The sequence below is a fragment of the Accipiter gentilis genome, chromosome 8, assembly GCF_929443795.1.
Source record: "Accipiter gentilis chromosome 8, bAccGen1.1, whole genome shotgun sequence".
NCBI lineage: Eukaryota > Metazoa > Chordata > Aves > Accipitriformes > Accipitridae > Astur > Astur gentilis.
The window spans coordinates 43,103,505-43,127,583 of NC_064887.1; the positions used below are offsets into that span (position 1 = coordinate 43,103,505).

Genomic DNA, 24,079 nt, shown 5'->3' on the forward strand with positions numbered 1-24,079 from the left:
CCACGGGGCTCAGCCCCAGCGTCCCCACTGCCCGGGGTGTCCTTTCCCCCCACCCAGCACCCCGGTGGGCGCCTGCCTGGCAGCCTCGGCCGTGCCATCTGCAAAATTATTAAGTCCCCGCGGCAGCCGAGGGATTACGGCCGCTGATTAGAGCTTAAGACAAGAGTGACCTTGATTTGAAGCAGCCGAGGGCTTACAGAGCGGGGGGGGAGCGCAGGGGAAAACCGTCACGGGGGGGGCAGGGTGCTGGGGGGGGGGTCCTCAGTGCTGGGGTAGCACAGTTGGGACCCCCAGGGCTGGGGTAGGGGGGGGGTCACACAGCTAAAATGGTGGGTGCTGGCTGTGTTGCCACCCAGAGCTGCGGTGGCCTTCGGGCCGGGGGGGGGGACAGAACGCAGCCAGGGTTGGGGTGCGAGGGGCTGGGGGAGGGTGGGCGTGCTGCCAGGGGCCTCTTCACGGGTGGGTGCACGCTCCAGCATGAGCACGCTCGCGTGGGGTTTTTTGCTGCACGCTTGCTGACAGGTGCACGCTTTTTAGCGCACGCTTACCGGTGCATGTTCACCCGTGTCTGCACTCTTGGTGGACCCTTTCCAGTGGGTGCACGCTCGCTGGTATGTGTTTGCACGTGGGTGCACGCTCGCTGATGTGTGTTTGCACATGGGTGCACACTTGCTGGTGGGTGCACGCTCGCTTGTGGGTGTTTGCACGTGGGTGCACGCTCACTGGTGCGTGTTTGCACGTGGGTGCATGCTCGCTAGTGGGTGTTTGCACGTGGGTGCATGCTCGCTAGTGGGTGTTTGCACGTGGGTGCACGCTCACTGGTGCATGTTTGCACGTGGGTGCACGCTCACTGGTGTTTGCACGTGGGTGCACGCTTGCTGGTGGGTGCACGCTCGCTCATGGGTGTTTGCATGTGGGTGCACGCTCGCTGGTGCGTGTTTGCACGTGGGTGCATGCTCGCTGGTGCATGTTTGCACGTGGGTGCACGCTCACTGGTGCGTGTTTGCACGTGGGTGCACACTCGCTGGTGGGTGCACGCTCTCTGGTGGGTGTTTGCACGTGGGTGCACGCTCACTGGTGCGTGTTTGCACATGGGTGCACGCTCGCTAGTGGGTGTTTGCACGTGGGTGCACGCTCGCTCGTGCGTGTTTGCACGTGGGTGCATGCTCGCTGGTGCATGTTTGCACGTGGGTGCACGCTCACTGGTGCGTGTTTGCACGTGGGTGCACACTCGCTGGTGGGTGCACGCTCGCTGGTGGGTGTTTGCACGTGGGTGCACGCTCGCTGGTGCGTGTTTGCACATGGGTGCACGCTCGCTAGTGGGTGTTTGCACGTGGGTGCACGCTCGCTCGTGCGTGTTTGCACGTGGGTGCACGCTCGCTGGTGGGTGCGCGCTTTTCTTGCACACTTGTTGGTGGGTGCACACAGCTGGGGGCTGCCTACCAGTGGGTGCCCCCCCCCCCTTCCACCCGCCCCGTAGCTCCCGCCGCCGCTCCCCACCGGGGGTTTGGTCCCCGGGGCAGTGGGGGGGACGGGACGGACACACCGGATCGGAGTGTGCAAAAGGGGGGTGGGGGGGCTGCATGCATCGATACGGCCGTGCACCGGGGGAGGGGTGTGTGTGTGCAGGAGCCCTGCCCCGGTACCGGCCGTGCACGGAGGGGCTGAGCACCCCCGGGCGCAGGATCCGTGCACCGGGAGCGCAGCAGGTGTCCCTGCTCCCACCTCCTGCCCGGTTGCTCGGCGATTCCTCGCAGCCCCAGCCGCCTCCCGGGCCGTCTAGTCCGCCGGGCTTCCCGTCCCGTCCCGGACCCCGCCGCACCGGGACCGGTGGGGGTGGGACCCACCTCTGCCCTCCGCCTGCGTTGCCCCTTTAAGACGCGGCGGAGCTGTTCACGTGGTGTCCCTTAGCCGAGCGCTTCCTGGGAGCGCGGCGGAAGTGACGTCGGGGCGGCCGCCGGGATGGCGGCCCCGAAGGTGAAGCAGGACATGGCTCCGCCGGGCGGGTACGGGCCCATCGACTACAAACGGCACCTCCCGCGCCGCGGCATCTCAGGTGGGCGGCGGACGGCGAGCGGAGCCGGGACGGGCCCGGGAGGCTCCGCGAGGCAGGCCCGGCCCAGCCCCTGCCCCTACTCGCCCCCTCCCCGGTGTCTCCGGTGCCGCCCCTCACCCGTTTCCCCCCCCCCCCCCCCCCCCCCGCAGGTTACAGCCTCTTCGCGCTCGGCATCGGCAGCCTCTTGCTGGGCTACTACACCCTCATCAAGTGGAACCGGGAGCGCAGGTGCGGACCCCTCCCCCGGGGCTTCCCCCGGTCCCTCCCCGGGACTTTCCTCCGCCCCCGGTTCTCCCGTTTCATCCCCCCCCCCGCGATCCGCCTCCTCCGCGTCTCCTGTCCGGGACTCACCCTGCTCTCCCACCCGGGGGCTCACCGGTTCTGGCACCCCGGGATCCCCCACTCCGCCCCTCAGTGCTCCCCTGAAGCCCGGGACTCCCCCCAACCCCGGTGCCCCGCTGAGCTCTGACACCCCCCCCCCGCCCCGCCCCGTTCCCGGTGCAGGCGGCTGCTCATCGAGGACCTGGAGGCACGGATCGCCCTGATGCCGCTGCTGCAGGCGGAGTCGGACCGCAGGTAACGGGAAGGGGGGACGGACAGACGCCCACTGGGCTTCACGGCCCCACGCGTGGGGACTCAGCCTCCCCCCCCGCGCCTTGCAGAACTCTCCGCCTGCTGCGGCAGAACCTGGACGAAGAGGCCAAAATCATGAAGGACGTTCCTGGCTGGAAGGTTTGTGACTCTCGGGTCGTGCCGGAGGTTGCCCCTCGGTTTATCCCCGTCCTGGTGGGTTTGGGTCCGTGTCGGATCTCTTGGAACGCTCCGATCCCCTGGGTTTGAAGAAGCTCCCACCCAGGAGCCAGCAGCGTGGGGGGGCTACACTGAGGGGTGAAAGCTCATGAGTTGTCATCGTCCCCCCATCAGGGCTTAGAGCCGGGGGGGGACACACACGCCGCTCCCCCCTCCAGCGCTCTCTCCCCGTCTAGGTCGGCGAGTCGCTGTTCCACACCGACCGCTGGGTCCCCCCGACGGTGGACGAGCTCTACTACCTGCGCCCCACCAGCGAGATGGACAACGAGAAGTTCGGGCTGCAGTACTACGTCTGACGCACCGGCACGGGCTTCCCCCGGCGCTGCGGGGCTGGGGGGGGACACACCGGTGTGGGGGCGGCTGTTGTCAGGTGCCGCCTGTTCCAGCATCTGTTATTAAAAGCACTCGGATCCGCGGTGTCAGACACGGTGTCGTGCCTGTTCCTGTACGGTTCCGTATCCCCTGGTGGGAAATGGGGTTGTTTCTGGGGCGCTTGTTGCTTTTTCCCTGCTCCTGCGTCTCTGGGGGTTGCTTCCCTGGTGCTTCGGATCAGGGTGGGAGCACGGGATGGATCATGAGAAGCGGCTGGTCACTGCGGGGCTGAGCTGGACGCTGTTCCAGCTGCCAAAAGTGCCAGAATGGGGCCGGGTACCTGCCTGTCCCCTGCGGTGGGGACTGGTCCCTCGCTATCACGGTCGGGGGGCTGGCAGGGGGTGGGGGTTTGGGTTCGGGATGTGGGGGGCAGTTTGGGGGTAGACTCTGAGCTCACCCCGTGGTCGCTGATGCCGCAGATGCCAGGGCAAGGCAAACCCCACCGGTTTGGGGTCTTTGACGTGTTCCCGTTGCTCAGGGGAGGGAAGGGGCTTCCCAGGGTCGCTGTGGGGTGCAGGCAGCTGCCCCCCCCTGCTGCCTGCGGGGCCGGGGTGGGGGTGGGGGGGTGTCACAGACCCGATTTCCCCGTGTGCTGGTCCCCGGCGGCAGCACCGCCCGTGGGAATGGGGGCGGGGGGGGGGCGCGGGGCGGACCGGGGGCCGGTGCGATGCTCCCGGGGGGGGCCGGGCGGGGCGGGGGCAGCCGGAGCCGCCTCCCCCGGGCGGCACCGAGAAGCGCCGGGGTTTTGGGGGGGGGTGGGGGGTGGTGTGTGTGTAGTGGGGGTCGAGCCGCCGCCGTTCCCGCAGGGCTCCGCCGTCCCGCTGCCCGGTATGAGCTCCGCCACCGGCACCGGCCGGGAGCCGCCCCGGTACCTCAGGTAAGTCCCGGACCCCCCCACCCCGCCCCGGACCACGCGTTGGGAGAACCGGGAGCCCCGAGGGGGAGCTGGGGTCCCGCCGCGCCTGTGCCCATCACCGTGCGCCCGCACCGGGGCTGCCGGGGTTTGCCTCCGGAACGGCCGGGACCCCCCCCAGCCGGTGCTTCCCCCCCCCCCCCCCCCCCCCCCCCGCCGCCACCGGCTCACCCTGAGCTGGTCCCCGCTGCCCGCAGGGACGTGGCCGGTGCCGGGTCCCCGTGGGACGTGGTGGGGACCCCCGGGAGGGTCCCGGTGGTGCGGAGGGACCCCCCCCCACCCTCCCCGCCGCTGACCCAGGACACCCCCCCCCCCCCCCTCGGATCTGCTGGGATGCTCCCGGGCTCCCCTGGGCAGGGACACGGTGTCTCCGGTCCCCACGCGTGTTCCCCGGGACAGTCGGTCCCCCGGGGCAATCCCACCCCGGGCTTCTCGCACCCCCCGAGCCGCGGGGGCGTTGGGGGGGGGGGGTTTGGTACCCAAATAGCCTCGGTTGCCAGAGCAACTGCATCCCGGGTCTCCATGGCTGCGGCAGGGATGTCTCCGGCAGACGCGGCCCCAGAGCGGGGAGCGGAGCTGGGGGGTCCCACGGGGTTTGGGGGGGACGACACCCCAATCCCGAGCAGGGCTGGTGCCTCTGGTGTCCCGTCCCCCCCCACCCCGGTTGCATCCCGGTAGGGGTGGTCCCGTAGCCGAGCTGTGCTGGGGAGGGACGAGCGGTGGGCCCGGAGCTGGGATGTGGAGCCGGGATGCGAAGGGGGGATACAGGGAGCTGGGGTGCGGAGCCCGGGGTGCGGGAGGGGGCACGGGAGGGACCCTCTGGAGCCCCTCGACCCCTCTCCCTCCCGCTCCCCATAAGGTCTCTGCCCCGTCAGCGCAGCAGCGGCCCCGGCCATCCACCATCCCCTCTGGGAGAGACCAGTAACTGGGTTGAACTGGGTCAGACTGGGCTTTGCTGGCTCTCCCTTGGGCACTGAGGGGGACAGGAGCCCCATTTCCCCCTCCCGCTTCCCCTTCACCGCATCCCCAAGCCCTATAGCAAAGCCAAACCGCAAAGCCCAGAGAGGGCTGGTAGCGAACGTGCACCCCGGAGCGTTTTGGGGAGGGGGGGACACACACGCTGCTCCCTGGGTGGGCAGCGAGCCAGCACCCAGGGAGCTCCATGCTGTGTCCCCCCCCTGCCCGGGGATGATGCCAGGACAACGGGAGCCAGCCCGGGCCGGGGCCCAGTTTTCCCTGCCAGCAGTGATTACGGGCAATGTTCTCCCCTGGAGCAGACGTGGGGAATTTTTGTCAGAGCCGAAACGCGCCTTTTGTTGGGTGACCAACAACACAGCTGCGCTGGGGCCCGCTTGGCTCTGCCAGCCCTGACATGGCAAGAGCGGGGGACCGGGGGCTGGATTTGGCCCTTTTTCCCCTCTATTTGCCCTCAGGATCCTGCTGTGGGGCTGGGGCCGGGCTGGGACTCACTAGAGGGCACCAAAGGATTGGGGACTGGGATGGGATGGGGATGGATGGGATGGGATAGGAAAAGATGGGATGGGGCAGGAGGAGGTTTTTCTGGGGGTCTGTCAGGATGGGCAGGGCACCGGGCTCTTGTGGGATCTGCCAGGACATGCAGGGGGCTGGGGGGTGTCTATGGGATCAGCCAGGGCAGCCAGAGGACGTGGGGTCAACGGGATTTGTCGGCACGGCCAGGGGATGGGGTCTGTAGGGTCTTCGGGATCTGCCAGAGTGACAAGGGCATGGCAGGTCTGTGGCCAGACGTGGGGGACGTGTCCCCCAGACACCAGGGAATGTGGCTGGTCCACGGGGTCAGCCTGGACGGTGCAGGGCCACCCCACAGGCAGGGACCCGGCAGGACCCCGGCCCAGTAACCCCTCCAGTTCCCAGGGCCGGTAGCCCCACACCATTCCTGCACGTGGCTCCCTGCGGCTGGGACCTGGCGAGGTGTCAGTGTGCACCCCCAAACCGGGAGCACGGCCCAGTTGCCCCCGCAGGGCTGTGAGTTTTCATCCCCGAGTTGCCGGGATCCCGATTCCGGCCTCTCCCCGGAGCCAGATTTCACCGTCCTTTCCATAACAAGCGCGGCGGCACGCTGGAGCCGGCACACGCTGTTCCCATCCGCGGCGCAGGTGAGCCAACAGATGTGAGCAATTATTGTCCAATTTGGAGGCTCCCAGGTCCTGCCAACTTCTGGGCTCGGCAGCGAAGGAACAACCGCAGCATTGTTTGCCTTTATATAACAGCCCGATCCCCACGAGCCGGGGGACGCTGCCAGGGCCCTGCCTCGCATGAAATACAGCCCCCACCCCACAGTGCCGGGCCCCCGAATGCGCCGGCCGTGCACGTCCCCAGCCCCCAGCTGCTGGCCGTGCCCACCCCCAGCCCTGTAAGCCCCCCAGCCCGCTCGCCCGCTGACCCCGAGCATCCCTTGCCCCGCACCCTGGGGACGGAGCGGGGTCCCGAGGGGCTTGGTGCTGCGGGTGGGGGGGACACGGCCCCGTCCTCACTGCTGTCTCCCCCCCCCCCCCCAGCAAGGCGGAGGCAGAGGCCATCGAGAAGGAGCTGCTGGAGGATTACCGGTTTGGGCGGCAGCAGCTGATCGAGATCTGGGGACATGCCTGTGCCATGGCCGTGACCAAGGTGAGGCGGCCAGTGGGGCCGGGGACACGCCACCGGGGCCGGGGGCTTCGCTGCCGGCTGCTTTCCCACCCTCGTCCTGTCCCCCTGCGTGGATTTCCCACCCCAGGCTGCGGTTTCCCTCCTGCCCCAGACCAAGGGATGGGGACAGGGGACGGGCAGGGCTCGTGGCAGAGCCGAGCGGGAAGCGATGCTCTGGCCGTGCCAAGGCTGCAGCCTCTCCCTGGGTGGGTTTGGGTTTTTGGTTTTTTTTTCTGCATTCCTCAGCCACTCTTCATTATTTCCCCTTTGGTGACTTGGGCTCACCTGGGGCCGTGGGTTACACGGTCCACGGGAGGGGGATGCTCGGCCCTTCCCGGGGTGTTGGCACTGCCAGGCACCGGCTGCCCTTGCCCTGTGTGGGCAGGAGGGTGCTGGGGGGGGATCCCCGGGGCTCCCCATGCCCTGGCAGTGCTCTCCCGTTGCTGGGAGCCCTGGGCACTCATGCTGGATGGGAGGAGGAGGAGGAGGAGGAGGAGAAGGCAGCAGCCGGGCTCTGGGCAGCGCCAGCGGAGGTGCAGCATCAAGGGCAGCTTTGTGCCTCGGAGCTCCGCGCCCGCCTGTCTCAGCTTTTCCGTTGGAGGTGTCGGGACCGTGCTCTGCCGTCCCCTTCCCTAAGGGCAGAGGAGTTGCCTGGCGAGGGGAGATATTTGGGTGTTGGAGCCTCTCTGGATCCCGGGGCTGGTCCTGATCCCATGGCACGGGGCTGCCCACCCCTCCAGGGACCCCCGTATGGCAGCATCCCTGGCTCCAGCCCCAGCCCCAGCTGGGGAGAGCAGGGCTGAGCATTCTCCTCATGGGGCTGAGCATCCTCCTCTCCCTCACGGGGCTGAGCTAGGGAGATCATCCACGGATCCCCAGCTCAGGCATCCCCCCCACCCAGCCAGGGTCCCCGGCATCGTCCCCTCCCGGCACGTCCCCGGGAGCCACAAGGCAGCTGGCAGCGTGGCAGGTTCTGGGGCAGGGCCAGGGCCAGGCAAGCGCGGCTTTGTCCAGCGCCCCGGCGGCTGCGAGCAGGCCGTGCCGCTCGGGTCTCTGGTGGTTGGATGGGACCAGGAGCCAGGCTCCGTGAGCAGGAAAAAATCCGTCAATGGATAAACAGAGCCTCCCTTTGCAGGCTGCTGGTATGTGGAGCTCGCGGCCGCCTCCCTGCAGGCTGGCGAGGAGCCCCGTCCCACTGCGGGCATCGTCCCTCTCCTGGGCATCATCCTCAACCCACCTCGGTCATCTTCGTCCCACTGCGGGCATCGTCCCTCTCCTGGGCATCATCCTCAACCCACCTTGGTCATCTTCATCCCGCTGTGGGAGCTGTTGGCATCCAACCGTGGGCATCATCCGCATCCCACCGTGGGAACCACCTGCATCCCGCCATGGGCATCACCCGCATCCCACTACGGGCCCCCTTCTGCCCTGGGTGCCATCCAAGTCCTGCCATGCGTGCCATCCTCATCCTGCTTTGGGCATTGTCCCCATCCCACCGCGCTGCCCACCCAGCAGCACATCCCCACTGTGGGTCCATTTGCTCCTCAAGCCCTGTCCCTGTCCCTGGGTGCCATCCCCAGGGCCGAACCGGGGGAGGACGGGGCTCGGCGGTGCCACGACGTCCCCGTCTCCTCTCGGCAGGCTTTCCCGCTGCCGTCCCTGCCGCGGAAGCAGCCCACGGTGCTGGTGGTGTGCGGCCCGGCGCAGAACGGGGCCATCGGGCTGGTGTGCGCCCGGCACCTGCGGATCTTTGTAGGTATCTTCCTCCCCTCCTCCTCCTCCTCCTCCTCTTCATCCCCGAGCGGTGCCAGGCCCCAACGCCGCATCCCCGCTCTCCACCGCGCAGGACTACGAGCCCACCATCTTCTACCCCAAACGCTCCCCGGACCCCCTGTACCGGGATTTCACGACGCAGTGTGAGAAGATGGACATCCCCTTCCTCTCCTACCTCCCCACCGAGGTAAGCCCCCCTGGAGCCGCTGCCGCCGCGCTCACCGGCTGACGTGGTTGAGTTTATTATTCTTTTTTTTATTCCTTCCCCCCACTCCCGCCCCCGGCTCTGCTGGGAGCCCGGGGATGCCATGAAATCCAGCGGCGGCTGCCGCGGCCCCGCCAGCCACCGGCTCTGTTGTTGTTGGAAGCGCCGGGCTCAGCGAGAGGAATGTGACCCGAAAACGTTGCCCTGGCCGGGGCTGAGCGTCTCGGCGTGCCGGGTTCTGCCCCGCCATCGGGGCCTCGTGTCCCCCCCCTCTCCCTGCCTCGGCTGGGATGGGAAGGGGGGGCATTTTTTGGCACTAGTTGGCGGGTGAGCCTATTTATGCAGGAAGACGGGATCCCTGCGTGGGGCTCGGTGCCTGTCCCATGGAGGGGGTGGCCAGGGGACACCCCCCCACACACCCCCCCGTGTCCCATTTCCCCACCCCACAAGGTGCAGCTGATCAACGATGCCTACAACGCCGTGGTGGACGCCGTGCTGGGAGCCGAGGCGGAGGCGGCCGAGGGGAGGGAGCCCTGTGCCGCCATCCTGGCCACCCTGAAGCATGTCCGCATCCCCATCGTCAGCCTGGATGTGCCCTCAGGTCCGGCACCGTGCTCAGCACCCCCTTCCCGGGCAGGATGGGATTCCCCCCCTCCCCAGTCCGGTGCTCCCCATACCCCGGGCTTGTCATCCTGCCCATCATGGCATCACCCTGGGCTCAGTGCCTGGGTGGCCGGGGAGCCCCCGTGGTGCCCTCCAAGGGTGGGGACAGCCCTGGGGAGCCCCCACTTTGCCCCCCCCCCCCCAAGCCTGGCAGCATCCCCGCCAGGAGCCAGGGCTGGCGGCCGCTTTCTGTGGATGCGTTCAGGGCATCCACGATAAATAACAAACTCCTTGAACTGAGACATGATGTAATTTGAAAACACCCGGGTGTCGGGTGGCCAGGCCTGGAATTGCCATCACACACACCCCCCCGCTGCATCCCCCCCCCCCCCCCCCCCCGCTGCAGGAGCAAACAGGAGCCCTCGGCACGGCCGCCGGTGAATCCCCACCAAGAAAAACCCCACACGGTGCCAGGACGCGGCCAGAGCTGCACAGGGCGGCGATACTGGGGGGGGGGGGGGGACACGCACCCCATCCTCCCTGTGCCCTCCCCATCTCTGTCACCCCAGAGCATCCTCCACCGGCACCCCAGCTCGGAGCTGCCGGCAGCACCGCGTCCCCTGGGGTCCCCCCCTGACCCCCTCCCCGTGTTTTTTTTTTGCCATCGCAGGGTGGGACGTGGAGGCCGGGAGCAGCGGTGGGATCAGCCCCGATGTCCTGGTGTCGCTGTCGGCGCCCAAGCAGTGTGCCCGTCGCTTTTTGGGCCGCCAGCACTTCGTGGCCGGTCGATTCCTTCCCTATGACATGCAGAAGAAGTTTGAGCTCAACCCACCCAAGTACCCTGGCACCGAGTGCGTGGTGGCCCTGTGAGCCCCCCCCGGGAATAAAGCGCTTGGTGGCTCTTCCTTGGGGTCGGTGGCTCCTTGGGGACACGGGACGAGGGGACGGCGGTCTCCCGGCAGGGTTTGGGCTGGGGGATTGTGCCGGGACTTGACCCCACACTCCGTCCATGCCAGGGCACTCGACTCCCTACACGGCTCAAACCCCCCCAATGCTGCATCCCCTGGGACCTGTCACCAACCTGCTTTTGGGGACAGACCTGACGTGACCTCCTCTATCACCACCCCATGGGGACGTGGGCAACTGCCAGGGTCCCGTGGGTGGCTGCGGGGTCCCTGGTGCTACCACATCCCCCCACAGCCTGAAACCCTCAAATGTGCCAGGGAAGGGCTGCAGGAACAGCCCCCTCGTTATGGGGTGTTTAATTAACAGGGAGGGCAGTGACAAGTCACCGCTGGGGACCGTCCCCACCTGCCCCAGCAGAGAGGGTGTTCTTGACCCTGCAAGAGCGCTGGGAGCTCCTTCCCCCCCACCGGGGAGCTCCGTGCAGCCGGAGTTTTGGGGAATGCAGGGAATGCGCCGGGATTTCTGCTGGCAGGGCTGCGGGAGGGGGCTGTGGTCCCCAGCTGTGGGCGGCTGCAGTTTGGGGATGACCCTGAGGGAGGGTCCGTTGTACCCCCCCCCCCCCGCCATCACACACCAGCACCGCTGGGCGCTTTGCATCCTGCAGCCCCACGGGGCAGCCGGGGCCATGGGTGCACCGAGCTCTGCCCGGCCTCAGCTCCAGCTCGGCATCGGCACACAGCGCGGCTCCGGCACACCCACATGGGCCAGGTCACGGCGCGGGCACCCACCGGCCCCCGCCAGCCCGCCGTGCCCCAAGGCAACGGGTGCCAAGGGAGTGCTGGCACCCCGACCCCAACCGCAGGAGCGCCGAGGCCGGGCTCTCTCGGCTTTTTCCCTTCCCTCCCCTCCACATTCCCAAGCGCATCCAATTTTAGCAGCTCTGCAAAAACAAACCCTCAAGTTTCCCGGGCTGGAGCGGCGAGCGGCAGCGTGCGGCCGGCTCGCTGGGGAGGGCTCCTTCCCGCTTCCCTCTTGACACCGATCCAGCCCCGGCAGAGCCGACGGCCCCGAGTGCCAGGAGCCGATTGCTGCTGTCTGCCGGCGCGAGGGGGAAAGGCCTCATATATAGACCCACGGTGCCGCCACGCTCGCAGACGCCGGCCGGCCTGCCGCTGCGAGGGCAGCCATGGGGGAGCTGGCACTGGCCCTCCTGGCTCTCGCCGCCCTGCACGGTGCCGGGGCATCAGGTAAGGCCGGGGTCTGCCGTCTAACCGCGGCACAGGGAACCCATCCGTGCCGCCCTCCCGGGGGCTGGCGGCGGCGATACGGGGCAGGATGGGGATGGGGCTGAGCGCTCGCCAGATGTGTGCCGGGGTGAGATGTGTGCCGGGGCCAGATGTGTGCCGGGGCCAAATGTGTGCCGGGGCCAGATGTGTGCCGGGGTCAGAGGTGTGCCAGGGTTGTGGCCGTGGCTGGGAATGGTCCTTCTGGCATCGGATGGTGGGAAGATGCATTGGCGAGGCTCAGGGCAGCTTTGCCCTCCCTGTGGCCGTGTCACCCAAGGGACAGGGACGTGTCCTGGGCTGTGTCCCTGCCTGCTCCGGCGCTGGATGGCTGAGCACCTGCGGGAAGCCCTGGCTGGCTTGGCAACGCCAGCTGCTCCATGGGGCTTTTGCCTCCCAATGCTCAGCCCCCTCCAGCCCCATGGGGGTCTCTGCAAGGTGCCGAGGGCAGCGTCCGTGCCAGACTGAGCCAGGAACGTCCCTGGTCTGGGGACAAAATTTATCCACCTGCAGAACAGGGGCTGCGAGGGGTCCGGCTGTCCCCCAGCTCGCTGCCACCTGGGGAAGGGACAGGAGGTGGCAGGGTCGAGTCTCCCCTTTGCCGTGGGATTGCTGCTGGTGGAGGGATGGTACCCACTGCATGCCCGTGGGGTGCCCATTGCATGCCCGTGGGGTACTCACAGCGGTCCAGGCTGCGTAGGGGTGTCTTGAGTGTTCGGCAGCATCCCATCCAGTGCCTGTCAGTGTCAGGCACCAGGGGCCAGGTTTCTCTCCAGGGACCAGATTTCTTTCCAGGGACCTGCTCCCTGCATCCATCCCCTCCAGCACGGCTGAACCCTCCCGTCTCAGCACCCCGGATCACCCGCACGAGGGGCAGGCAGGGCTGCCCTTAGAGACCCCGGCTCACCGGGGTACACTCCGGTGGGACGTGGCCAGCCGGGCTCGGTGGGAGCTGCTGGGGGGACACCCTCCACCTGGGATGCACGGCGAGCCCTGCTGCACTGGCCACTGCCGCGGCACCGGCTCCGCTTGCCCGGCTGCGGTTTTACAGCCCGATTACCTGCCGCCTCCCGGTTTGGCTAGTGGGGCTCGGTGTGACGCCAGGTTCGTGCCGTGGCCTCGGGGTGGCGGGTGCGTGCGTGGGCACCCTAGCTCGTCTCCCCATCTCATATCACCCCTGGGGCCGAGCTCACCCCAGGGCAGCCGGGAGCTCGCGGGCAGCATTTTCCCGGTGTGCAGCCTGTGGACACGGCGTGGGTCCCGGCGTGGCCGGACTCACCCCACGGCACCAGCCTCGGCTGCCCCTCGGTCCATCCCTGGCCAGCCAGGAGGCTGCAGCCTGTCCTCAGCCACCTTGGATGGTGACACCACCAGCCTGGTCCCTTGGAGCCAGCAAATCCTGCCCTGAGCCCCTCGCCCGGCTGATGATGCGGGGCTGGGGGGGGGCTCAGGGTGGGGGAGGTCCCCATCCCCGCTGGGACACAGAATGGTCCCAGGGCTGGCTGAGCTTTCCTTTGGTGCCTGGGGAGAGGGTGCCCCAGCACCGAGTGCTCTCACCCTGTGCTTCCCCCAGAGCCCCTGGAGAACAACTCGGAGCCGGGCAAGAGCGGTGCGGCGGGGAAGCCCTGGAAAGCAGCTCCCAGCCTGGCAGACCTCGACCTGGACACAGCAGGTACGGCTGTCCCTGAGCCCCCTGCGTCACCGGGTCCTGCAGCTGGAACACCCCAAAGGGGCTGCACGGGGCGATGCCCACCATGCCAGCCCAGGAGGTGCCATCTCCCCCCGTGGCAGTGTCCTCACGGGACCCTCGCAGCAGGGACGTGATGTCCACCCTGCGCTCCCCAAAGCTCCGCATCCCCCGGTGCTCTCCATCCCCACGTGCTTTCATCTGTTCATCCTTCGTCCATGGAGCCCTCGATGTCCCCGAGCTGTCCCCAGCCCCGGTGACACCCCGGGGTGCTCAGGGACCGCAGGGCTGTTCCCCACCCGCGCGCTCAGGGCTCGCTCCGTCCCAGGGAGAGGAGCCGAGTGGACGTCCTGGTTCAACATCGACCACCCCGGGGGGGACGGGGACTACGAGAGCCTGGAGGCCATTCGCTTCTACTACCGTGGACGCGTCTGCGAGCGGCCGGTGGCCATCCAGGCCCGCACCACCGAGTGGGAGCTGCCCGAGGACGTGGGCGAGGTGGTGCACGTCAGCCCCAAGAAGGGTTTTCGCTGCATCAACAAGGAGCAGCCGCAGGGCAAGACCTGCTCCAACTATCACATCCGATTCCTCTGCCCACTGGGTGAGTGCCCGTCCCCGCCGCGTCCCACCCACCCCCCGGACCCTGCTGGCATGTTGAGGGCGGGGGGGGGCCATACCCATTGCTTGCTTGTCATCCCCCCCACTGCCACATCCCACCGGGTGCTGCCGGAGCTGCGGCTACACCAGAGCCACTCGCTCCAGCAGTCAGCCCTCGGGCGCATCATCCCGGGGGGCAACGCGCCCCTTACAGAGCTGGGTGCGAGCGCTGGGTTCCCAGTTAATGCCTTTGCCCTCCCACCCCCAGAGCACATCTACTGGTCGCACTGGTCCTCCTGGAGCCCCTGCTCGCGCAGCGCCTGCGGCAGCAGCGGCACCCAGACCCGCACCCGCCGATGCGTCAACGCCCGGCTGGTGGCCGCGCTCAAGGAGCTCAAGTGCAAGGGCAAAGCCGTGGAGCGCCGGCCGTGCAGCGCCGGCCCCTGCCCAGGTAGGGATCCCCGGCATCCCTGCCGGCACCCACTTGCCCCCCCCGGCCACCGCTCGCTGCCTGGTACCGGTCACCTCCGGCTCCTCTCCCGGTCCCCTTTGCCAGCGGCACGAGGGGTCCCCGAGGGGCCGTTGGCGTGCAGCGGCCGCCCCCCGCGTCGACACGGCAGCTCTGGGGCGAAGCAGCCTCCGCCTGCGCATCATCAGCTTAATTGCAATAACAGAGGCCGTGTTGGTAAAAATAGTTTGGCAGGGGTGTGCGGGGGTGAGCCGGGGCTGGCCGGGCACGGGTGACTGAATGGAGCCTCCCCGGTTGGGGACCCCCCTCGTGTCCCCGTGGTGCGGGACCACCCCGGGCTGGGGGCTGGGGTGGAGCGGGGTGCCCGATCCCTGCCCAGCGTCTCCCCCGCAGAGTCGGCATGGATGGAGTGGGGGACCTGGGGTCCCTGTTCTCGCAGCTGCGGCAGTGCCGGGACGCGTGTTCGGCGCCGGAGCTGCAAGAAAGCCAAGAAGGTGCCGTGCGCCGGCCGTCCCACCGAGGTGCAGAAATGTCCCCCCTCGCCCTGCCCAGGTACCTGCCCTCGGGGACGCGGGAACCCCCTCCCCGGTGTGTCCCCCCCCGAGCCGTGTGGCCCCACCGCCGGCCATGGCCATGGGGTCTGAGCGCCGTGCCACCCCCGCAGCCTGCCCTGAGCGCACGCTGCAGGGCACCGTCGTCTCCGCCACCGGCGCGGCGCTACCAGATGCCCGCATCTACCTGGAGGGTCGCCCACCGGTGCTGCTGGCCCGCAGCGATGCCGACGGGCGCTTCACCGCGGCGGGGCTGTGCGAGGGCACCGCTGCCAACATCAGCGCCCACCGGGAGGGCTTCGCCCCGGGACTGGCACCCATCGTCTCCAATGGCTCCGGCTTGGCGGTGGCGAACGTGACGCTGCAGAGACTGGGTGAGTATCGCGGCGCGGGGCACGGGGCCGAGCCGTGCAACCCTCGAGGGATTTCCCCGAAGGATGCATGGTGGGGGGGGGAGCGATGCGGGGGGGGGGCGGCCACGGCTCGTTGCACCCTCTGCCGCCTTCCTCCCCTGCAGAGAAACCCTACATGGTGCTGCACCCCAAGGCGAAGGTGCGGGTGGCCGGGCAGGAGGTGACCTTCTGCTGCAAAGCCTCGGGCACCCCCGTGCCCAAGAAATACTACTGGTGAGCAGGGTCCGGGCGGCAGAAAGCCACGGCTGGGGAAAGGCAGTGCCGGCCACATCCCCGCTGAGCTCGTCCCGATGTCCCCACAGGTACCACAACGGGACGCTGCTGGAGAGGAAGGTGTACCGGTACGGCAGCCACCTGGTGCTGCGGGGGCTGGCGCCGGAGCAGGCTGGCACCTACCACTGCAAAGCCAGCACTGAGGCGGGCGCCATCAAATCGGCGCCGGCGCAGCTCACCGTGCTGGGTGAGAACGGGACGGGCTTCGTTAGCGGCAGCATCGTGCCGGGATGGGGTGTGCGGTGGGGAGGGTCACCCTAACCGCCTGTCTCCCCTTGTCGTCCCCCCCAGCCCAGGGCCAGCAGAGCTGCAAGCCAGAGCCTGAGCCGAGCCTCGTGGAGCTGCCCAGCGAGTGCCCGCAGGATGCCGCCGGCTCCCGCTACTACGACGTGGGTCGCTGCGCGCCCACCCTGTGTGCCGGCGGCCCGGCCGAGCGGTCGGGGTGCGGAGCGGACACGGGGCACTGCTGCGGGGTGCAGAGGATGGAGATGCGGGAGATCCCCTGTGCAGGCTTCGTGCTGCCCATCAAGGTGGTGGCCGAGTGCGGTTGCGGACCCTGCACCCAGCCCCGCATCCTGGTGCAGGGACGGGTGACGGCGGCCGACACCGGCGAGCCCCTGCGTTTCGGGCAGATCTTCCTGGGTGGGAGGAAGGTCGGCTTCACCGGCTACAAAGGCTCCTTCACCATCGAGGTGCCGCCGGACACGCAGCGCTTGGTGGTTCGCTTCGTGGACCGGCAGCAGAGGTTGGTGGATGCCGTCAAGGTCCTGCCCTTCAACCGCCGTGGCGGTGCCGTCTACCAGGAGGTGAAGATGCTGCGGAAGAAGGAGCCGGTGGATCTGGACGGCAGCCGGAGCAACGCCATCCCGCTGGGGGAGGCGAGCGGCCAGGAGCCCATCGGGGAGCTTGTCCTTCCCGCCGGCGTCTTCCTCCGTCCCTCTGGGGAGGTCTTCAGGGGCAGAGTCAAAGCCAGCGTCACCTTCCTGGACCCCAGGGACATGGCAACAGCCAGCGCCGCCTCCAGTGACCTCAGCTTTGCCAACGCCGAGGGGGAGATCGTTCCCTTGCGGACCTACGGCATGTTCGCTGTAGATTTTCTGGAAGGGGAGAGTGGCGCGGCGCTGCAGACGGGGCCGGTGGAGGTGCGGATGGACGCGGGGCAGGTCCGGATGCCGGACCACCTGCAGAAGATGAAGTTGTGGTCCTTGAACCCTGAGACTGGCTTGTGGGAGGAGGAGGGGGTCCTCCGGCCGGCCGGGGGGAACCGGGGAAAGAGGGAGGAGAGGACCTTCTTGGTGGGGAACCTGGAGATCCGGGAGCGGCGTCTTTTCAACCTGGACGTGCCGGAGGACCGCCGCTGCTTCGTCAAGGTCAGAGCTTACAGCAATGAGAAGTTTAACCCCTACGAGCAATTGGAAGGGGTGGTCATCAGCCTCATCAACCTGGAGCCCCAGCCCGGCTATCCTGCCAACCCCCGGGCGTGGGGTCGCTTCGACAGCGTGGTGACAGGTCCCAACGGAGCCTGCCTGCCCGCTTTCTGCGACGGCCAGCGCCCTGACGCCTACTCGGCGTATGTCACTGCCACGCTGGGTGGGGAGGAGCTGGAAGCCGTGGCCTCCAGCCCCAAGCTCAACCCCAATGCCATTGGGGTGTCCCAGCCCTACCTGGGCAAGCTGGGCTACCGTCGGTTGGACCACGATGACCCCAACTTGAAGAAGACGGCTTTCCAAATCAACGTGGCCAAGCCCGACCCCAACAACGTTGACGAGACCAACGGTCCCATCTACCCTTACCGCAGCCTCGAGGAGTGCGAGGAGGCGCCGGTCAGCGCCAACCACCTCCGCTTCTACCGCGTGGAGGTGGACAAGTATGAGTACAATGTGGTGCCCTTCAAGGAGAGCGACCTGACCTCCTGGACCGGCGACTACCTCTCGTGGTGGCCCAACCCTCAGGAGTTCAGGGCTTGTTTCATCAAGGTGCAGATTGAGGGGCCGCAGGAGTACATGGTGAGGTCCCGTAACGTGGGGGGCAGCCACCCCCGCACCCGGGGGCAGCTCTACGGGCTGCGTGACACCCGTAGCGTGCGGGATACGTTGTTGGAGAACACCTCGGGTGCCTGCGTGGAGTTTAAGTGCAGCGGGATGCTCTTCGACCAGAGCCTGGTGGATCGCACCTTGGTCTCCATCGTCCCCCAAGGCAGCTGCCACCGCACGGCCGTCAACAGCCTCCTCCGGGACTACCTGAGCCGTCACCCGCCCGTGGCAGACAACAACCACACGGCCGCCTTCACCATGCTGGCACCGGTCGACCCGTTGGGTCACAACTACGGCATCTACACGGTGACGGACCAGAACCCGCGGCTGGCCAAGGAGATCGCCATCGGCCGTTGCTTCGACGGCACCTCCGACGGCTTCTCGCGGGAGATGAAGGCGGATGCGGGTACGGCCATCACCTTCACCTGCCAGGAGCGGCCGCCGGGGCGGGAGAGCTTCTTCCAGCGCCTGCTGACGGCCCCGGCCGAGGCGCTGGCCGAGATCCGGCGGGAGATGGGGGCCGGTGAGATGCGCCGGGCTCCCCCCGAGGTGATGGACTTCGCCTCCGGCGCCCGAGCCCTGGGCCCCACGGCCACCCTCCGGACCCCCAGCAGCCGCCGGAGGATGGGCCGGATCCGGGGGCAGCAGTGAGTGCCACATCCCCCCCCAAGCCCCCTCCCCGGCTCAGCTCTGCCCTCCCTTTCCCCGTCGCTTTTACCCGCGCTCATTTATAACGACCAAGGGGGGGGACACGCACGCACGGGTCGCGTGAAGTGGGACCCTCCCGCCGTGCCCCCGGGGGACAGTGGGGCAGGGGACCACTGGGATGCGGGGAGGGGGGGTGACAGCGGGTAGCCCCCGCCGGTCTCGTCAGCCCCCCCCGGTGCTGCCCCCGCCCTCGCCCCCAGCCCCGCGCGGGGCAGCTCTTGGTGCTCAGCCCCGGGGACCGCGGTGCCGGTGGTGCCGGCAGCGGGGCCACGGCCCCACGGGGGTTATTTAAATAAAAAAGAATAAAAGAGGGGGTGGAAGCAAATAGGGGAAGGGGCTGGGATGGGAAGGGGTCCCCTGCCCGGCGCTCCGTCCCGTGCCCAGCGGCAGGGCTCCCGTGTGCCTGTGCCGGGGCCAGCGTTGGCCGAGGGTGCCGGGAGCTGGGAGCACCCACTGCTTCCCTGCCCTGTACCCCACAAGGAAACGTGGGGTTTCTTTGGGGGAAAAAGCCCAAGGATGTGGAGAAAAAGCCCTCCCTGCGCTCTCTGCCCCGGCGTGGTGCGGTGCCAGCAATGTGGCCACGGTACCAGCAACGTGGCCGCGGTGCCAGCTCTCCGGCCACGGTGCCAGCTCTCCGGCCGGGTGCGGGGGCTCGGCGGTGGGCAGCGTGCCGAGCTCAGTCCCCGCACCCTTCATCCGAGCTCAGCACGGAGCCCGGCCGGGCCTGATCCTGCACCCATCCTGCTGCCACCAACCCGGCTATTTTGCCCTTGGGGAGCGTTTTGCCCCAACTACCTTTATCGCAGGCCAAAAAAAATCCTCAAAACAGGCATTTCTTAACCTCCCTCCCCAGCACAGGGAACCCCCCCCTCAACTCCTGGGGTGCGCCGGGGCCAGGGAAGCGAGCGAGAGGCGATGGCAGGATGCGACCCAGTGGCAGCGGTGCCGGCACGCACCGAGGTCACGTGCGGATTTGTACATTATTTATTACGAAATATAAGGTTGTGTGTACACCCACCTGGCTGCTGGGCTTCTCCAGGGGTGCCCAGACCCGTGTTCCCCCCCCCCCTCAACTCCTGTCCCATCGCCTCCCGCCCTGCACGGTAGCACCGTCCCGGCGGCTCCTGTTTGCCTTGGGCCCGGTTCAGCCGGCTGGCGGCGGTGCGGGGGGAACCGCGCCAGCGCCCCGTGGCCGGGGGACGTGGCAGCTGAGGGGGGGGACGCACACATCCATCCAGCCCCTCAGCCCCCTCGGCACAGGGATGAGCCCGGTACAGGAGCTGGGCACCCACTGGGTGACCCCAGCCAGGGTGAAGGGCAGCGAGTCCGTTTTGGATGTCTGTCTGTCCCCCCCGGGTTGCGGTACTGGGTGGGTTTCACAGGCATCCCCCCCCCTACACCCCGCACCCCATCCCACCCGTGGCTCCCGGTGGATGCTGTAATGGAACAGGCTGCATTTACGGGGCCAACCCCCCCCCCCCCCCCGCTCCCGGGACAACGTTTCCCTTTTACAACATGGTTTGGCCGTGACGCGGCATTTTTTCACCCTTATACTGGCTGCAGCCGCTTGCGAGATCAAATGGGACACGGGACACCCAGGGGGGCGTGGAGGGGGGGACGGGACACGTTTGCCAAACCAGCTGCCAAACCCCAACCCCTCTTCTCATCCCGCCTGGACGACAACCCACCGACCCCGGCACGTTGGGTGGGCGACACCGCGGAGGCGCTGGAAATGATGGGACCCCATCGTGGGGCTCCCATCCCCAGAAAACCGGGGTGCTGCCCATCCCGGGGTGCTGGGAGCTACCGTACCAGGATCCGCGTCCGTCTTTGCCGGGGAAGGCCGGCGGATGCTCCCCCGCAGGCACCGCTGGCGGCAGTGCCGGGGGGCCAGGGGGGGGGAATGCCAGCGGGCAGGATTGTTTTCCACCATCTGGTTGGCTTGGTCGGAGGCAGCTGCGCAGGCAGGGCAGATGGAAGCGGTTCCTGCGGCTCTGCTGCTATTTATGGCGTCGGGAAGAAAAATGGGGCAAAAAAAGACAAAAAGCAGCCGTGCGAAAGGGCCGGTCGGACGCCCCCGTTTGCAGCCCCTTACGCTCACAGCTGCGCCCCGCTCCGTCTTGCCGGATTCCATCCCAGCGCAGGCCGGGACCTCCGGCATTGGGCCACGGGGTTGTCCCGGGCGCTGGGGGCTGGAGGGGGCTGGAAGCAGGGGAGAGCCAAAGGGGTGGCCGGGAGCTCCCCCCCACTCCTACAGACACAGAGAAGGAGCCAGGGGCACACACGGAGGGATGTGCCAGGGTTGCGGGAGGTCCGTGCTGGGTGTCCGGCCCAGCCCCGCATTCCCGAGGGCTGGAAACCTGCCTGGGGTCAGGGGCTGGGCTGGGGGCTGCAGCCAAAACCTTCCTGCTGCTCCCCCCCAGGTGTGGGACTCTCAGCTCAGGAGCAGAAGCCGCGGTCCCCATCCCAAGGGTCCCGCACCCTCCAGTCCTGGGGACAAGGAGCCCCTTGGTCCCAATCCCGGCCCCAAACGCTCCCTGCGCTGGCCAGGGCCGGCTGGACCCTCAGCTCATCCGTGTGCTGCGGAGCATCTTTGGGTACCAAAATAACCCCCCCGGCCCCTCCCGGCTTCCAGGCGATGCCGAGCCTCGCAGTCCAGCCCAGGGCTGATTACACGGCTGAGCGTCCAAGGCTGCCAGCTGGGATGCTTTTGTCTGTAATTCTCGTCATCGTTAGCAGAAACCACCGGCACGCGGCTCCGCGTGACCCGTGGCGGCTCCGGAGGGGGGTACCCGGCGGGGGGAGCCCCACGGGGACCCCACACCAGACCCACAGGCTGCAGGATGGAGAACCCAGAGGTGTTTTTCTGCAATACAACAGCTTTGGGGTCAAAAAACACTCTTTTTTTGCCTTCTCAGCCCCTTGGCACGGGCAATGCCCCCAGCTCAGCTCCGTGATGGGCAGGTGGGAGGCTGGGGCCGGAGCGAGGATCCCGTTGGGTCCCCCACGGCTTTGGGCAAGCGATGGGGTGCGGTGGGTCCCGGCCGTGGGTTTTTGGGGTGGGTGAGGTGTGGGTGCAACATTACCCCGCTCCCCGCTTGCACGCAGCGCTGGCGGGGCCATCGGGCTCCGACAATGCCTGGGAAGCAGAGACGGGGATGGAAGAGGGAAACGTCCCGGGAGAGCTCCTGGATGGCAGGACCATGGGATGCGGGTGAGGGGGCACGGCGAGACCCCCGTCTCCGTGCGGGATGCATATCCCCGTGGTGATGAGAAAGGCAGGTGGGGGCAGCCGGCGGGGCCAGGCTCAGCTGCTTCTTGTTACCCCCGGACCCCGGCCAAAAGGGAATAGCAAAGCAGGGAAGGGAAAAAGGAGCCCAGGAGCCGGCAGCTCCTATCCCGCCCCGCCAGCAATTAAGGATGGCCGGAGCCCAACGTAAATGAGCGGGACCGTGTGCCGGCGCATCGGCACGTCGTTCAGCGCTGCCGGGGCCCCCATGGCAGGGATGGGGCTGCCGTTTGCTCGGCTCCCCACCCGACAGCATCCCCGCATCGGGGTGCATCCCCCCAAACCCCCACCAGCCCCGCAGGGAGGAGGGAGCCGGGGTACGGGCAGCGGGAAGGGGGTGCCACCGTGCTGCACCCCACAAGCACGTCCTGGCACTGGCCGGGAACAAAAGCTGCTCTGAACAGCAGCCGGGAGCTGGAAAGCGCCTTGGGAAGCTGCTCGCTTTCTTTTCTTTTCTTTTTTTTTTTTTTTTTTTAAATAACGGAAAATATAATGACAGTGCCTAAATTAAAATAATAAAAGAAAGCAACCGAAAAGCCAACCGAAAATAGGAGAGAAACCAACATTTCAGGCTGAAAGGGAACAGGCGCAGGCAAGGGATGAAAGGGAAAAGCTGAGGCACTGCACCCTCCCGGGAGCCTCCTCTCAGCACCCCCGAGGGGCTGGGGGGTGCCATGCTGCCCCACCACCTCCCTGGGGCCAAGCCATGGGCTGAGCAGGGTGCAGAGCATTGCTGCCATGGCAGGAGCTTCTCCGGTGTGCCGGCCCTGGCCCCTGGCAGCCCAAAATGTGCCCCTGCACACCCCATCCTCGCTGGCTTTGCACCGTGGTCAGCGCTGCTGCTTCAGGGGTCGCATCCTGCCCAGGGCTCCAGCCCCAAGGGGATGCAGAGGTGTCTGGTCCATCCCCTGCCCTGAACCGGAGCATCCCTTTGGGCTCCAAACCAGACCATCCCTGGGGATCCCAAGCTGGAGCATCCCTGGGCATTCGGAGCATCCCTGGGCACCCGGCGCATCCCCAGGCATCCAGCCGTGGGGGGACACGGGAGGTGCCAGCTCCCTGTCTCTGCCACGATGGCAGGGCCAGGCCGGATCCAGCTGCCGAATTCCAGGCCGTCTGGCCAAGAGACGCTGCTCTGTTCCCGCCGGTCCCTCCGGACAACCTGCTGGAGGAGGAAAACAAATGGCCCTCGAACACGGAGGAGTCGGAGGCAAGAGACCCCAGCCCCTTCCAAAGCGGGGGCACCAGGGTGGGTATCGCTGTATGGCTCCCAGGAAAGGGGCCACTGGAAGTCAGGATTTGGGGGAAAACAGTGGAAAGAGGGAGAGGGGCTGCTTGGAGCACTAACACTTGCTTCGCAAAGCAAGCCTGAGCCGGGACGCCGCGGGGACAGCCGAGCTCCACCGCGCCAGGGCGGCTTCGGGGCAGCCCTTGACAATGCACATTCCTCTCCCAGTTGCTTTTTAGATATATTTTTTAAGAGTTGCATCTCAATATCTTGCTGTTCAAAGTGAGCTGGTTCTGGAAAAAACATCCATTCCCTTTTTTCAAGCTATTTTTGAAACCTTTGGCCTTCATTCCTCTTCAGGCTCCAGACCATAAATAATAATAACAACATACTTAAAGCCTTTACGCTGACAGCTCACCGAATCTGCCAGAGCCTTTTAATTCTCCAGATGTTGAAAATCTGACTCAAAAACTTGAAGTTTGGTAAATATTTTGTGTGTTTTTCATTTTACAGCCATTGCTTTTTCTATCACATGAAGCAGCAGAATAAAAATACTAAAAGTGGAACAACTATTTCTGGAGCTGGGGGGGAGGAAAGGTGAGGCGGTGGCCTCTGTGTCTGCGTGCCAGGATGCAGCCGGAGCATCCCTGGGGTTGGGTTGCCCGTGCCAGGGCTCTGTGCCAGGGGTCTCGGCTTCCTGGCACAGTTGCGGTGGCAGGAGCAGTGGCACCAGCGGCTGGCTGCGGGAACATGGTGACTGCAGGAACTCCCCCAGCCCCCGCCGCCCCCCAGCTCCGACCTGGCCTGGGCTGCTCCTGGTAGGCACCACCTTGGCTGGACTTGGATTTATTTGGGTGATCATCTCTGGTGCGAGGGGCGGTGACATCCCCAGCTGCAGTGTCACTCCAGTCCTGCATCCCACACTCTGCATCCCACTTCCCCTGTCCCACATCCTGCATCCCATAGTCCATATCCCACATCCAGCATCCCGTATCCCGTATTTCGTATTTCCATATCCCCATATGTGCATTCCACATCCCATATCCTAGATTCTGCATCCCATATCCTGCATCTTGTATCCCATACCCTGCATCCCATACCTTACATCCTACAGCTCGCGTCTCATATCCTATATCACGTATCCCATATCCAAATATCACATCCCATACCCTATATCCCCACATCCCGTGTCCCCCGTCTCCTCCCAGCCCCACAGAGTGGCAGGGAGAGGACCCGGCAAGGCAGT

The 24,079-nt window shown here is 67.1% G+C and overlaps 4 protein-coding genes across 4 annotated transcripts in view; 3 read left to right on the forward strand and 1 right to left on the reverse strand.

The window, feature by feature from the left end:
- The window catches only part of HAPLN4 (hyaluronan and proteoglycan link protein 4), a 135,953-nt gene extending 131,433 nt beyond the window's left edge, over window positions 1–4,520 (reverse strand). The window contains exon 1 of the mRNA XM_049809118.1: window positions 4,515–4,520. The gene's annotated coding sequence lies outside the window, so the exon portion shown is untranslated. The remainder of the gene's footprint in view (window positions 1–4,514) is intronic.
- NDUFA13 (NADH:ubiquinone oxidoreductase subunit A13) lies at window positions 1,914–3,286 on the forward strand. Its single transcript, XM_049809122.1, has 5 exons — window positions 1,914–2,056; window positions 2,206–2,284; window positions 2,561–2,632; window positions 2,719–2,788; window positions 3,043–3,286. The coding sequence occupies exons 1-5, from the start codon at window positions 1,963–1,965 to the stop codon at window positions 3,160–3,162; spliced, it is 435 nt and encodes a 144-aa protein (XP_049665079.1). The 5' UTR covers window positions 1,914–1,962; the 3' UTR covers window positions 3,163–3,286.
- Window positions 4,058–10,266, forward strand: YJEFN3 (YjeF N-terminal domain containing 3). The gene is made up of 6 exons (XM_049809121.1): window positions 4,058–4,115; window positions 6,689–6,797; window positions 8,457–8,567; window positions 8,662–8,775; window positions 9,244–9,394; window positions 10,067–10,266. Exons 1-6 carry the CDS (start codon window positions 4,069–4,071, stop codon window positions 10,264–10,266), a joined length of 732 nt encoding a protein of 243 aa, XP_049665078.1. The 5' UTR covers window positions 4,058–4,068.
- A 1,180-nt stretch (window positions 10,267–11,446) lies between these two features.
- CILP2 (cartilage intermediate layer protein 2) lies at window positions 11,447–18,363 on the forward strand. Its single transcript, XM_049808057.1, has 9 exons — window positions 11,447–11,549; window positions 13,159–13,257; window positions 13,601–13,873; window positions 14,138–14,320; window positions 14,732–14,890; window positions 15,003–15,263; window positions 15,407–15,515; window positions 15,605–15,762; window positions 15,867–18,363. The coding sequence occupies exons 1-9, from the start codon at window positions 11,489–11,491 to the stop codon at window positions 18,257–18,259; spliced, it is 3,696 nt and encodes a 1,231-aa protein (XP_049664014.1). The 5' UTR covers window positions 11,447–11,488; the 3' UTR covers window positions 18,260–18,363.
- The last annotated feature ends 5,716 nt before the right edge of the window (window positions 18,364–24,079 follow it).

What these genes read in the sequence shown, in the direction of transcription:
- NDUFA13 (XM_049809122.1), top strand. Translation starts at nt 1,963, where the DNA reads ATGGCGGCCCCGAAGGTGAAGCAGGACATGGCTCCGCCGGGCGGGTAC. An exon ending in AAGTGGAACCGGGAGCGCAG is followed by an intron (nt 2,285 to 2,560) that starts GTGCGGACCCCT and finishes TTCCCGGTGCAG; the next exon opens with GCGGCTGCTCATCGAGGACC. An exon ending in AGGACGTTCCTGGCTGGAAG is followed by an intron (nt 2,789 to 3,042) that starts GTTTGTGACTCT and finishes CTCCCCGTCTAG; the next exon opens with GTCGGCGAGTCGCTGTTCCA.
- YJEFN3 (XM_049809121.1), top strand. Translation starts at nt 4,069, where the DNA reads ATGAGCTCCGCCACCGGCACCGGCCGGGAGCCGCCCCGGTACCTCAG. An exon ending in GAGCCGCCCCGGTACCTCAG is followed by an intron (nt 4,116 to 6,688) that starts GTAAGTCCCGGA and finishes CCCCCCCCCCAG; the next exon opens with CAAGGCGGAGGCAGAGGCCA. An exon ending in CCCGGCACCTGCGGATCTTT is followed by an intron (nt 8,568 to 8,661) that starts GTAGGTATCTTC and finishes TCCACCGCGCAG; the next exon opens with GACTACGAGCCCACCATCTT.
- CILP2 (XM_049808057.1), top strand. Translation starts at nt 11,489, where the DNA reads ATGGGGGAGCTGGCACTGGCCCTCCTGGCTCTCGCCGCCCTGCACGGT. An exon ending in CGTGACGCTGCAGAGACTGG is followed by an intron (nt 15,264 to 15,406) that starts GTGAGTATCGCG and finishes CCTCCCCTGCAG; the next exon opens with AGAAACCCTACATGGTGCTG. An exon ending in GTGCCCAAGAAATACTACTG is followed by an intron (nt 15,516 to 15,604) that starts GTGAGCAGGGTC and finishes ATGTCCCCACAG; the next exon opens with GTACCACAACGGGACGCTGC.